Source organism: Haematobia irritans, chromosome 5 (genome assembly GCF_050003625.1).
Source record: "Haematobia irritans isolate KBUSLIRL chromosome 5, ASM5000362v1, whole genome shotgun sequence".
Taxonomy (NCBI): Eukaryota; Metazoa; Arthropoda; class Insecta; order Diptera; family Muscidae; genus Haematobia; species Haematobia irritans.
The window spans coordinates 106956988-106971765 of record NC_134401.1 but is presented as its reverse complement, the minus strand read 5'-3'; the positions used below and the strand labels follow the sequence as shown (position 1 = coordinate 106971765).

At 31.4% G+C, this 14778-nt stretch overlaps 1 protein-coding gene across 4 annotated transcripts; it reads right to left on the bottom strand.

Moving 5' to 3' along the window:
* Positions 1–459: 459 nt before the first annotated feature.
* Ric (Ras-related protein interacting with calmodulin) lies at positions 460–14577 on the bottom strand. 4 transcript variants are annotated; one of them, XR_012722940.1, is made up of 5 exons: positions 13304–14577; positions 12621–12677; positions 4047–4312; positions 3341–3991; positions 460–1706 (listed from the first exon to the last, which is right to left on the bottom strand). XR_012722940.1 is itself a non-coding variant. In XM_075310937.1 (5 exons), exons 2-5 carry the CDS (start codon positions 13539–13541, stop codon positions 3740–3742), a joined length of 813 nt encoding a protein of 270 aa, XP_075167052.1. In that variant the 5' UTR covers positions 13542–14020; positions 14140–14577; the 3' UTR covers positions 2960–3739. The 4 variants fall into 4 exon arrangements, 2 of the variants coding, with proteins under 2 accessions (XP_075167052.1, XP_075167051.1); XR_012722941.1 differs by having other exon boundaries at positions 3351–3991; XM_075310937.1 differs by lacking the exon at positions 460–1706 and having other exon boundaries at positions 2960–3991; positions 13304–14020; positions 14140–14577.
* Positions 14578–14778: the final 201 nt, after the last annotated feature.

Sequence of the window (14778 nt, the reverse complement as noted above, 5' to 3'; positions counted from 1 at the left end):
CCAAGTGTAAATCGAAAACCGGAACCAATATTTCTAAATGTTTATGAACTTAAAACTATGAACTTATTTCTTATGAACTTATTTCTCGAATTTTTCAGAATTCTCTTTCATATAAATAATCAAAATATGAACAGAAAAAACTATAAAAATAAAATATAAGAAAAAATATTAATGCATTAAGTACTTATTTTCATGAATTATCTATATTTGGATAAACTGAAATAAATTTAACTAAAATCCATGAAAGTTTTAAACTTTGGACCTTATTTTTTGTTGGTTTTATCATTATTATATTGAATAATATTATTTGTATTTGATTTGTTTGTCTTCTCTTATTAAGTTGTTAGTTTTTATTTTTTTCCATGTGTGTGTAAATACTTAACACTATTTAGCTTTAAATAATTCTTTGTTGTTTTTTTTTTGTTATTATTATTGTTTTGTCAATTTTGTGTCGTGATGTACTATATGTGTTTTTTATTATTTTGAATTCAATATCAACTATTAATAAATTCTTTATTGTTTGTGTTGATGTTTTGTTTTTATTATATATAGATTTTTTTTTATTTTTTTTAAAGTACTGATGTTTTCTCTATGTGGTTTCTTTATTTTTTTTGGTACATATTATTAATAACTACTACCCTTTTATATCATTTAATTTTATTTCCCTTCTCTTCGATACGTTTAATTATTTTTCTACATTTGATTTGGGTTTTTTAAGATTTATTTATTTTTAAATTATTTATATTATGTTTTTGTTTTTTCTTTTATCTTATAACATTATGAGACAAAAATGTAATAATTTATAATAGGTGTAATAATAATAGTAGTAGTTGTTGTTGTTTTAGTAATAGTTGTGTTAGGATTTCATGTATGGAACATATGGTTTTAAGTCATCATGATTGTTTTGATATTGAGTGTGTGTGTGTAAGTGTAGGTATGCAATTGTACACAAAAAAAAACGAAATTTTTGGATCCGATGACGAAATTAATTGATCCAATTAATTTTTAATTGAAATTAAAAATTAATTATCAATTAAAAAATTAATTGATACTACAAATATATCGAATCAATTAAATATTTAATTGAATGTTTAATCGAATAAAAACTAATTATCAATTAAAAAATTAATTGATACTACAAATATGTCGAACCAATTAAATGTTTAATTGAATATTTTTGAAATTTCAATTAAAATTTTAATTGGAAATATCTTGGTAACATTTTTTTCTGGGTAATTAAAAATCAAATTGGACCGAAAATCATCTGTGCTCAATCGTAGGAATCCTCCGCCATTTCAGGTAATATAATCTCCTTAATACAATGCCTCACATTAAATTAATTTAAACTAAATTCAATTCATGAAAGTATATTAATTTAACACAACAGTTACTGCGAAACTAAATTTAAGTAAATTGAAAAACATTTTTATGGAAAACATTTCAAGGACAAAATTATCGTAGTTTACATAAGAAGAGACACGAATAAAAGTTTGTTTACTGAATCAATTAAATTTTTAATTGAATATTTTTGAGAATTTAATTAAAATTTTAATTGGAAATATTTGGTCTTTGGTATTCTGTGTAATTAAAAATCAAATTGGGCCGAAGATCATCCGTATCAAATTGGGCCGAAGATCATCATTCTTAGGTATCCGCCGCCATTTTAGGTAAGATAATCTCCTTAATACAAAGCCTCACAAGTGGACCTTTTTAAATAAATTAAAAATTAAAATAAATTAAATAAAAATAAAATTAATTTATTTTATTAGTTAAATTTAAATTAACTTAAATTAAATTAAATTAAATTAAATTAAATTAAATTAAATTAAATTAAATTAAATTAAATTAAATTAAATTAAATTAAATTAAATTAAATTAAATTAAATTAAATTAAATTAAATTAAATTAAATTAAATTAAATTAAATTAAATTAAATTAAATTAAATTAAATTAAATTAAATTAAATTAAATTAAATTAAATTAAATTAAATTAAATTAAATTAAATTAAATTAAATTAAATTAAATTAAATTAAATTAAATTAAATTAAATTAAATTAAATTAAATTAAATTAAATTAAATTAAATTAAATTAAATTAAATTAAATTAAATTAAATTAAATTAAATTAAATTAAATTAAATTAAATTAAATTAAATTAAATTAAATTAAATTAAATTAAATTAAATTAAATTAAATTAAATTAAATTAAATTAAATTAAATTAAATTAAATTAAATTAAATTAAATTAAATTAAATTAAATTAAATTAAATTAAATTAAATTAAATTAAATTAAATTAAATTAAATTAAATTAAATTAAATTAAATTAAATTAAATTAAATTAAATTAAATTAAATTAAATTAAATTAAATTAAATTAAATTAAATTAAATTAAATTAAATTAAATTAAATTAAATTAAATTAAATTAAATTAAATTAAATTAAATTAAATTAAATTAAATTAAATTAAATTAAATTAAATTAAATTAAATTAAATTAAATTAAATTAAATTAAATTAAATTAAATTAAATTAAATTAAATTAAATTAAATTAAATTAAATTAAATTAAATTAAATTAAATTAAATTAAATTAAATTAAATTAAATTAAATTAAATTAAATTAAATTAAATTAAATTAAATTAAATTAAATTAAATTAAATTAAATTAAATTAAATTAAATTAAATTAAATTAAATTAAATTAAATTAAATTAAATTAAATTAAATTAAATTAAATTAAATTAAATTAAATTAAATTAAATTAAATTAAATTAAATTAAATTAAATTAAATTAAATTAAATTAAATTAAATTAAATTGAATTGAATTGAATTGAATTGAATTGAATTGAATTGAATTGAATTGAATTGAATTGAATTAAATTAAATTAATTCAACTAAATTCATGAAATTACATTAATTAAACACAAAAGTTACTATGAAACTAAATTTAAGTAAATTGAAAAACATTTTTTGTGGAAAACATTTCAAGGACAAAATTATCTTAGTTTACATAAGAAGAGACACGAATAAGATTTTTTTTACCGCATACAAAGGATAGAAAATGACTGCAAATCATCGTGATCAATTTTGATTTTAATGTAAAAATCAATTGTATTGCAAGATTTTCCCTAGCAAAATCAAATTAATTTAATTAAGATTTAAAGTGTATCAACATTTCGGGTCTATGTGTATGTGTGTGTGTGTGTGTTAGATTATATGAGTGTTCGTATCTACTTCTATTTAACAAATATTTTATAAATATAGTGTAAATTCATTTTGAAACTTAGTTTATTAAACAATTAAGAAATAAATATCTTTCTCTTATATAGAGAAAGCTTACATTCGCTCACATTCTCTCTCATTCAATCTCTTTCAATAGGATGCAAGTGATTTGATTCTCGTATGATAGTTGCATTGCAATTAGGATAAAATTCTTAGCAGAACAAATAGTGTGTTGGATTTGTGCTCTCTCCATTTACTGTTTGTGTTGAAAAATGTATGCTGTGTACTCTCTCAATTTCCTGTTAGTACTCAAAGTCTGTGTATGGTTGTATGCATTGACTATTTCGTGGTTTTTGTTTTTGTTTTAGTGTTCAACAATGCACCTTGAAGGTTTTGTAAACATATTTGATTTGCTGTGCGATTTTTCTTTCTTGTTCTTTTATACATGTACATGCCTAGCAGTATAAAAGGAGATCCAGCCCTATTCTCCTTCGTTATTGATGGCAGCACTTTGTATTTAATTTAAATTTCTCCTTCGACGAAATACCAAAGCAAATATTGATCGTATACGCCACCAACGACTTCGTCGTCTCGAATGTAATTTCTCAGAGCTGGTGCCATTTCCCAAAGCTTTTTGTTTCTCTTTACGTCTTATTTCACGAATTAGGGCATAAAATGCTTCATCGATGTTCAAGCGTAGTGCAGCAGAGGTTTCGAAAAATGGACAACCAAATTGATTGGCTAAATTTCGACCTTCTTCCGTTGAAACCTGAAACAAAAAGAGTTTCGTCATTTCTTTATATAGTCAAAATGGATCCTCTTACCTTTCTCAAGGACTCCAGATCACTTTTATTGGCTATTAATACGACTGGTATATCCTCAGTTAATCTTACGCGTTGTATTAGTTTTCGATATTCCGATGCTTCCTCATAACTGTGACGATCAATGACCGAGTAACATATAATGAATCCTTCACCACATCTCATATACTGATCTCGCATGGCTGTAAACTCAACCTGTCCGGCAGTATCGAGTATATCGAGAAGCGCTGCTTCATTGTCAATAACAGCTTGTTGTTGATATGAATCCTCTGTTAGGGTGGAGAAAAATGTGAATTACGTACGATTTTTTTATACAGTAATTTCAATTGATGCACAGTAGTTAAGATGCCAAATCTGTAGATGCTATATCAAGAACTTTAATTCTAATGGGAGAATTTTTTGAAAATCACAAATAGCAAGAATACATAAAGACTTAAGCCGGGCGGAGCCGACTACATTATAAACTATTCTATTACTAGTGTTTGCTAGCTGGAGGTAATGTCTGTAATGTTGAGGTAAATATGTACACAGGTAGTCAACTGGAAAATGGACACCGACTGCCTCACATCTCTCTACGAAATGGATATACAGTTAGTATTCACTTAAGATGGGCGCAGCGTTACTGTTGAGAATTTCTAGAAAGTTGCATAAAAAGTGTCACAAGCCATAAAAGGTGGCACACTTTTTCATACAGAAAATTGAACAATTAGACGCATTTCAGTTACACAGCGTAGTGAAATAACTGTTTCTAATTTGAATCTTAACTAGTCTAACATTAGTTGAACATTGAAATTTAATATTCGGAAGATTAATCCGGTTTATCTATATAGAAAATTGAACATGCATACTTTTTGGCGGTAAAAGTATACATTGATAATATTACGGTATAAAAAGAAAAATTGCTCACAAATATAATGTTTCTATTATTTAAAATTGGACTTGTGACCTTTTACGCTATTCTGATTTTTACCTAAATAAACACGTCGTTCAACCTTCAAGCTGAACAGATGTGATCAAAGACAATAAACTTTAGGAAGATAGGAAGTTGGCTTGCGTCATATCAAATGTTGCATTTACCATGTTAGTTCCATACATGTTTGTAATGTTTTTATTTTTTAAATGAAAAACTTAATTTTTTTAATGAAACAATGTTAAATTTTAGGCAACAACAAAAAATTACTTTTTCCCCTTTATGGAAATATATTTGTTAATACTTGTCGTATACGCGTTTGGTATGAAAAGTATGAAACTAACACCGTAAATGGTTTTATCTCCTCAGTAGCCAATTTCCTATCTTCCTAACTTGATTGTTATTATTCGGAATATTTAATTAGACTGCCACCGTAATAGGTACCTATTACGGTTTCAAAACAATATTTTTCGTTCAATAGGCTAATCCTCATTTCTTCTTATGACTTGTCGAAGATCAGGCCATTCATTGTTGTTCAAAAAAAAAAAAACAAGTATATACGGCCTTAAGTTCGGCCAGGACGAATCTTATGTACCCTCCACCATGGATTGCGAAGAAACTTCTACTAAAGACGGTCATCCACAATTAAATTACTTGGGTTGCGACCGATTGGAAGGCATCTTATGTTAAAACTTTTTAATATCATCTTCTAAATTGTAAGTTAGTCCAGGCGGCATATAGGGTAAACAAACGAAACGTCGATTAAATACGTATATATTCAGTTCTTGACCGGTATATATAGGGAAGAAATAATTACGAACCGATATGAACTTTTGTGAGGTAATTATAGAGCCAGAATTGAAATATGGGGGTCGCTTTATATGGGGGCTATATACAATTATGAACACTAGTCTACCAAAAATGGCAGATTTTTTACAGTTTGTTAGATTGTTAGAATTCTTAATAATTTGGAAGATCTTGCAAAATACTCCTCTCCAACTATGAAATGCTTCATAAATTTTCTATAGAAATAAAATTTTGAAGAAAAATTTGAGAAGAAATAAGAAATAAAAGCAATAAAATGTTGATAAAATTTTCTATAGAAGTACATTTTTGACAAAATTTTGTATAGAAATTATATTTTGACAAAATTTCTTACAGACAAAATATTGAAATATAATATATATATATATATATATATATATATATATATATATATATATATATATATATATATATATATATATATATATATATATATATATATATATATATATATATATATATATATATATATATATATATATATATATATATATATATATATATATATATATATATATATATATATATATATATATATATATATATATATATATATATATATATATATAGAAATATAACATTGTTGTTGTCAGCTTAAAATCATGCATTGACTAAACTACAAGTGTAGCTTAACTAACAGAGGAAAAGAATGTTTGTCAAATTTATTTGGGCAAAGCCCTATAGACTGCAAGATGTTTGGATGGACGCACGTTTCGGAATTACCACATTCCTCATCTGCATCCTCTACTTGCAGCAAAACTATCAACCAATTATCAGAATAAATTCAGGCAGTTCACTAAACCCAAAAATGTACCACACTTGAACTTTCCGAAAAATGGTTTACACGATAGTCGGCTTATGCCGAAATAAATTCGTACAAACATATCTCTTTTCCTTTGCCATCGTCAAATAATCGATTTGAGTGCAGTTGGCTGGGTTTATTTTGAGAGTGCTTCCTCTTTTTTTCTTCGTTTTGTTTTGTTATTGTTGGTTTTTTCCTTTAATCATTGTTGTTGTTTTTGATTTCAGCTTAAAACCATGTATTGACTAAACTACAAGTGTAGCTTAACCAACAGAGGAAAATAATGTTTGTCAAATTTATTTGAGTCTATAGGGCTTTGCTTAAATAAATTTGACAAACATTCTTTTCCTCTGTTGGTTAAGCTACACTTCAAGGACATCTGAACAGATTCCATTTTCGTAATGTACTGCTTATAATAGGGAGACTACAGTACAGAAGCATACTCCAGATCAGGCTGAACTAAGGATGTGAAGTGCCGATCCGTCAGATACGGATCGTTGAATTCTCCAGACCACCTTTTGATAAAACTCGGAGTATTACAGGATTCAAAATCGATATTAGAATGTCCAGATCATGAAAATGTGTAACGTTCTCAAGTCTATAATTTCCAATGGCATAGACATTATGAAAAGAAGAAATACGAGAAAAAGACATTTTTTTACATTTGACAAGATTAATCATGCGAATACACGAACCGATCCCCATATTTGAATTCCGCAGCCTCCTGGAGGAATTTAGATCATCCGAACCACTTGAAATTTGGTATGTTATGTCATTATTCGCATATTAATAACCATTATTGGCCATTAATAGTAGCATTCATGTAAAGCGGTCCCCAAATTTGACTTATTGAGCCTCATGGTTAGGTTAAAGTGGCAGCCTGATTATGTTTCAGGCTCACTTAGACTATTCAGTCCATTGTGATATCACATTAACTAAAAGTACCTATTACATATGGGCACTTCTAGTTTTAACCTTCTCGATTATTTCCTTCTGTTGAACCAACCAGATTGTTCCAAAAACATTAGCAGACTGTTTAAGTTAAGGTTTTCCAGGGCCGCCAGTAATCTAAAGCTATATGCCCCTAAAATTCGCTTACGCTTCACACAAAAAACGGGACGCTCACACAAGAGGTGTTTAATTGATTCCCCCTCCTCCGCATCATGTCAGCTCATACAGTAGTCAATATACTTCGTGCAAATAGTTTTTGCAAAGTCGCCTATCAGGCAGCTATCAGGAGTGAAATCTGACGTCTTGAGAACACTAGCATATCTAGTGTGCGGTTTAAGTTTAAATGGGGCCATATTTGATTGGTGTCCTTACAACCCTTACAATTCTCCCATCGGACATTTGCCATCATAACAGCCTTCTCACGCAGTAAGAGCTTGCAGGTAGCCAGAGGCATACCAACAGATTCTAGTTCCCCTGGAATATGTACGTTAGTTCCTAGCCTTGCTAACTCATCCGCTTCGCAGTTCCCCGGTATGTTCCTATGGCCAGGCACCCATATTAGGTGAATATTGTACTGCTCAGCCATCTCGATGAGAGATTTGCGGCAGTCGGTGGCCGTTCTTGAGTTAAGGAACACACTATTATTGACCTCGGAAGTATGCTATGTCCCTTCATTGTCTAAACAATCCATTCATCAAAAAAAGTCAACCTTTAATAAAGCCGGTCAGTTAGTTTATACAATGCTGTCTCTTTAGACCTGCCCTTTAAAGTGCACCAATTTACATTCTCTATAGTTTGGTAGTTTTTTGGTTTATCGACATTAAAATTATTTTGATTTGATATAAAATTAGGGTTAAAATAATTTCAAAGACAATAGAGAGAAGAAGATGGGAAATTGGCTGCTGAGAAAATCAAACAATTTACGATGCTAGGTCCATACTTTTCGTTTATCGAACCAAACGCGTATACGACAACATAGCATTAAATTGCAACTAAAATGAAATTAAGTGCAGGAAATAAATTTCCATAAACGGAAAAATTTAATTTTTTTGTTGTTGGCTAAAATTTAACATTGTTTCATTAAGAAAATTAAGTTTTTCATTAAAAAAATAAAAATAAAAAACAAATAAAACAAGTAAGGAAAGTCTAAAGTCGGGCGAGGCCGACTATATTATACCCTGCACCTCTGTGTAGATCTAAATTTTCGATACCATACCATATCCGTCAAATGTGTTGGGGGCTATATACAAAGGTTTGTCCCAAATACATACATTTAAATATCACTCGATCTTGACAGAATTTGACAGACTTCTACAAAATCTATAGACTCAAAATTTAAGTCGGCTAATGCACTAGGGTGAAACGCAATGTTAGTAAAAAAAAATATGGGAAAGATTTAAATCTGAAGCAATTTTAAGGAAACTTCACAAAATTTTATTTATGATTTATCGCTCGATATATATATGTATTTGAAGTTAAGGAAAATTACAGTCAGTTTTACAACTTTTCGACTAAGCAGAGGCGATTTTACAAGGAAAATGTTGGTATTTTGACCATTTTTGTCGAAATCAGAAAAACATATATATGGGATCTATATCTAAATCCGAACGCACAGCTACAATGCTAATTATACTCCCTGTGTAAAATTTCAACTAAATCAGAGTAAAAAATTGGCCTCTGTGGTCATATGAGTGTAAATCGGACCGGAATTTCAAACAAATTGGGCCAAAACTCTGGCTTCTAGGACCATATTAGTCCATATCGGGCGAAAGATATATATGGGAGCTATATCTAAATCTGAACCGATTTCAATAAAATTTGGCTCACATGACTATACTACGAATTGTACTTCGTGTGCAAAATTTGAACCAAATTGAACCAAAACCCTGGCTTCTAGGACCATAATAGTCCATATCAGGCGAAAGATATATATGGGAGCTATATCTAAATCTAAACCGATTTCAATCAAATTTGGCACACATGACTATACTACTAATTGTACTCCTAGTGCAAAATTTCAGCTAAATTGGGCCAAAACTCTGGCTTCTGGGGCCATATAAGTGCATATCGGGCGAAAGATATATATGGGAGCTATATCTAAATCTGAACCGATTTCTTCCAAAATCAATAGAGTTCTATTCTGACCTAAAAAAGGAACACGTGCAAAATTTGAAGGCGGTTGGACTTATAGTGCGACCTAGACTTTGATCACAAAAATGTGTTCACAGACAGATGGGCGGACAGACGGACATGGTTACATCGACTCAGGGAACCACCCTGAGCATTATTGCCAAAGACACCATATGTCTACCTCGTCTCCTTCTGGGTGTTACAAACATATGCACAAACTTATAATACCCTGTTCCACAGTGTGGCGCAGGGAATAAATATGGGAAACATTTAAATCTGAAGCAACTTTAAGTAAACCTCGCTAAAGTTTATTTATGATTTATCGCTCGATATATATGTATTAGAAGTTTAGGAAAATTAGAGTCATTTTTACAACTTTTCGACTAAGCAGTGGCGATTTTACAAGGAAAATGTTGGTATTTTGACCATATTTGTCGAAGTCAGAAAAACATATATATGGGAGCTATATCTAAATCTGAACCGATTTCAACCAAATTTGGCACGCATAGCTACAATGCTAATTCTACTCCCTGTGCAAAATTTCAATTAAATCGGAGTAAAAGATTGGCCACTGTGGTCATATGAGTGTAAATCGGGCGAACGATATATATGGAAGCTATATCTAAATCTGAACCGATTTCAATAAAATTTGGCACACTTGACTACACTTCTAATTGTACTCCTAGTGCAAAATTTCAACCAAATTGGGATAAAATTCTGGCTTCTGGGACCGTATTAGTCCATATTGGGCGAAAGATATATATGGGAGCTATATCTAAATCTGAACCGATTTCAATAAAATTTGGCACACTTGACTATAGTACTAATTGTTCTTCTTGTGCAAAATTTTAAGCAAATTATGGTAAAACTCTAGCTTCTGAGGCCATATAAGTCCATATCGGGCGAAATATATATATGGGAGCTATATCTAAATCTGAACCGATTTCTCAATAGGGTTCTATTCTGAGCCAAAACACATATTGTGGCAAATTTGAAGTCGATTGGACTAAAACTGCGACCTAGACTTTGATTACAAAAATGTGTTCACGGACAGACGGACATGGCTATATGGACTCAGGAGCCCACCCTGAGCATTTTTGCCAAAGACATCATGTGTCTATCTCGTCTCCTTCTGGGTATTGCAAACATATGCACTAACTTATAATACCCTGTTCCACAGTGTGGGGCAGGGTATAACAAGTATATACGGCCGTAATTTCGTCCAGGCCGAATCTTATATACCCTCCACCATGGATTGCGTAGAAACTTCTACGAAAAACTGTCATTCTTAACATCGTTTTCTAAAAAAGGTATGTATAGGTAAGTCTGAAAATAATTACGAATCGATATGGACTTTTGCACGGTACGTAGAGAGCCAGAATTGAAATATGGGGGTCGCTTATATGGGGGCTATATACAATTATGAACTTAATATAGACCAATTTTTGTGTGATTGGGGATCGATTTAACTGAGTGCTATATATAACTATAGACCGACCTAGTTGGTCGGCCATATACTAGCACAATGTACCAAATTTCAACTGACTCGGATGAAATTTGCTCCTCCAAGAGGCTCCAAAACCAAATCTCGGGATCGGTTTATATGGGGGCTATATATGATTATGGACTGATACGGAACACTTTTGGAATCGCTGTTAAATATCATTTAGTACCACCACGTACCAAATTTCAACCAGATCGGATGAATTTTGCTTCTCCAAAAGGCACCGGAGGGAGCCACCGTGGTGCAATGGTTAGCATGCCCGCCTTGCATACACAAGGTCGTGGGTTCGATTCCTGCTACGACCGAACACCAAAAACTTTATCATCGGTGGATTATCCCACCTCAGTAATGCTGGTGACATTTCTGAGGGTTTCAAAGCTTCTCTAAGTGGTTTCACTGGAATGTGGAACGCCGTTCGGACTCGGCTATAAAAAGGAGGTCCCTTGTCATTGACAAGGGACCTCCATGGAATCGGGCAGCACTCAGTGATAAGAGAGAAGTTCACCACTGTGGTATCACAATGGACTGAATAGTCTAAGTGAGCCTAATACATCGGGCTGTCACATAACCTAACCTAACCTAAGGCACCGGAGGTGAAATCTGGTGATCGGTTTATATGGAGGCTATATATAATTATGGACCGATGTAGACCAATTTTTGCAAGGTCATTAGAGACCATATACTAACACCATGTACCAAATTTCAGCCGTATCGGATGAAATTTGCTTCTCTTAGAGGCTCCGCAATCCAAATCGGGGGATCGGTTTATATGGGGCATATATATATAATTATGGACCGATATGGACCAATTTTTGCATGGTCATTAGAGACCATATACTAACACCATGTACTAAATTTCAGCCGGATCGGATGAAATTTGCTTCTCTTAGAGGCTCTGCAAGCCAAATCGGGGGATCGGTTTATATGGGGGCTATACGTAAAAGTGGTCCGATATGGCCCATTTACCATCCGACCTACATCAATAACAACTACTTGTGCCAAGTTTCAAGTCGATAGTTTGTTTCGTTCGGAAGTTAGAGTGATTTCAACAGACAGACGGACGGACATGCTCAGATCGACTCAGAATTTCACCACGACCCAGAATATTTATACTTTATGGGGTCTTAGAGCAATATTTCGATGTGTTACAACCGGAATGACAAAGTTAATATACCCCCATCCTATGGGGGAGGGTATACAAATTGCAAACATGTATGGAACTAGCACTGTCAATGCAACATTTGGTGTGACGTAGGCCAATTTCCCATCTTCTTCGCTCTATTGTCTTTGAATAATTTACTCAGTTTTTTCGTTCACTGAAAATATATTTTACGCCGCTTTAGTAGTTTTTCGCCAAATAGTTTGTCACCTACGTTACGAATAAACAAATGAACATGTAATTTGGGTCAACTCAACCCATTGTGCATCTTTTCAATTTAGTTTTATATCACTTACCAATTGTGGGATCATGGTAGTCCAAAAAATTATGGCTAACAAACTGCAGGGTAACAGCTGTTTTTGTGTAGTAGACAAAAACAAACACACACACACACACCCGAGAGGGGCACGCGCCATGAGTATCATAGTAGCGTTGTGATTGTAGCCAACATTTCATCAGGTCAGACCAAAACAATACGATGCGCCGCCATCCAATGAAAGCGAAAGGGTAAATAACATTGACGATTGAAGTAAGCGGAATATGATGATGATGATGGTGGGTGGTGGGTGGTGAAATGATGGCATAGATGTAGATCCACAAACGAATGATAAAACACAAAGTCCCCCAATCAATGTCGGCGTCAACAGAGACAGTAGCAGTAGCATCATCATTATCATCATCGTCGTCGTTGGCATACCGACAGAGGGAATCGGTTTTACGGCGGTTATTTTTGTTGTTTTATTAAGAAAGAGAATAAAAACAAACAAATTAAAGAAAATGCGATAAAATTGTGTGTGGGGACGGTGGTAGGGGGGTGGGAGGTGGTTAATATATAAAAATGAAAATGAACAAAATATTGTCATACGGTACCATGCCCCTATACTTGTCCATTAATCATGGTACCATTAATTACAATGGCACACAATAATTATTGATTATTCAAATGTTAGAACAATGATTATAGGAAATCCATATTTACCCGATTTGCCTACACCACCATCGCCTAGTATCACAATCTTATAGACCCTTAGGCCTCCTCGCATATTTTGTGGCGGAGCATTTGGTGGCTTCATGACCAAGTGACCATTCTCTTTACGTGTACCCGATGCAGTTACAGAATTATGGATGCTGGAATTGTTCTCCTTGTCATTGGATAATTTTTGTTTGGAGGATTTCTTGAGGGCAGCGCAACCTATTGAAGACATATCACCAGTCATGTGCTTCGTTACCGGAACACACACACACACACACACTCACGCACACAAGGTCTATTACAGCAATAATAGCCTTAGGAGCCCCACAGAGAAGCCGAGGACTATTGAACCAACGAGGTTAAAATTGTCTGACCTTGAACCTGGACCACGGATGAGAAGAAAAGACTAAAATGTGATTGACATAAGTCCTCACATATACGCGCACACACACACACAAGAACACTCAAAATCCAGCAAGCGTTAAAACAATAGCTTATGCTCCTGCTGTAATAGATGAAGCTGCTGTCAGTGGCATGAACTATTTGGGAATTTAAATTTATGATGCCAGCTAGGAACTTATTGTCATTGTTGTGTAGTCTAGGCGAATATCTTTTGGGATTTAAAAAAATTCACTGCTAGGATTGTTTTCAACTTTCTTTGGGAGATTTACAAAAAGATATCTGCTCTGCTAGATGATAGGTTGCTTGGCTAGTATTAACAACCTGGAAATTGTTATGAGTGTGGATTATTTAAGCCTTTTCAGAGTTATTCCAAGGGCTGTTTATTTGGTTTTGTTAAAATTCTGGGAATTTCGGGAGGGGCTCGATTTGTTGTTACCTACTTCGGGGTTTCGGTAGGGAAAATTTTTTGTAGTAAATGATTTTTCTTCTTGGTTTTTGTTTTTTTTTGGTGAGATTACATGAGTGGACGAATTACCATGAGGTCTTAAAGAAATATTTTTAATAATTTATTTTTTTTATTTTATTCGTTTTATTGCGGTTTCGTTTCGTTAGGGATTTTCTTGGGCTGGTTTCTTGTTTTTTTTCTGCACTCGCTCGCCTTTTGGGCAGTATATTTTTCACTTTTTTCTTTACTTGTTATGGAAATTTTTTAATTATATTTTTATGATTCTGGACCGGACCGGACAGTATGTTTTTCAGTTTTTTTTTTAATCGTTTCGTTTCTTGTCGGAAGATAAACTAAATTAACAATAATTTTATTTATTTTATTTTTCGAACACTTCAACAACAAAGCAGTGAAAATTTTCCCATTTTTCCTTGTTGACTTTTCTTGTATCGAAAGGTATTTTCATTTGCTCTCTTTTAATATGGCTTTCTCTCTTTGTCTCAATTGTCGGCACTTTCGGTTTGTTTGGGGGTGCTCAACGTTGGGGTTGCATTGAAAAGCTTTTTGTTTGTAGTCATTCCGCATTAAATTAGAAGGAAATAAGAAAATGCTTAAGTTTGACATGGACGACGAC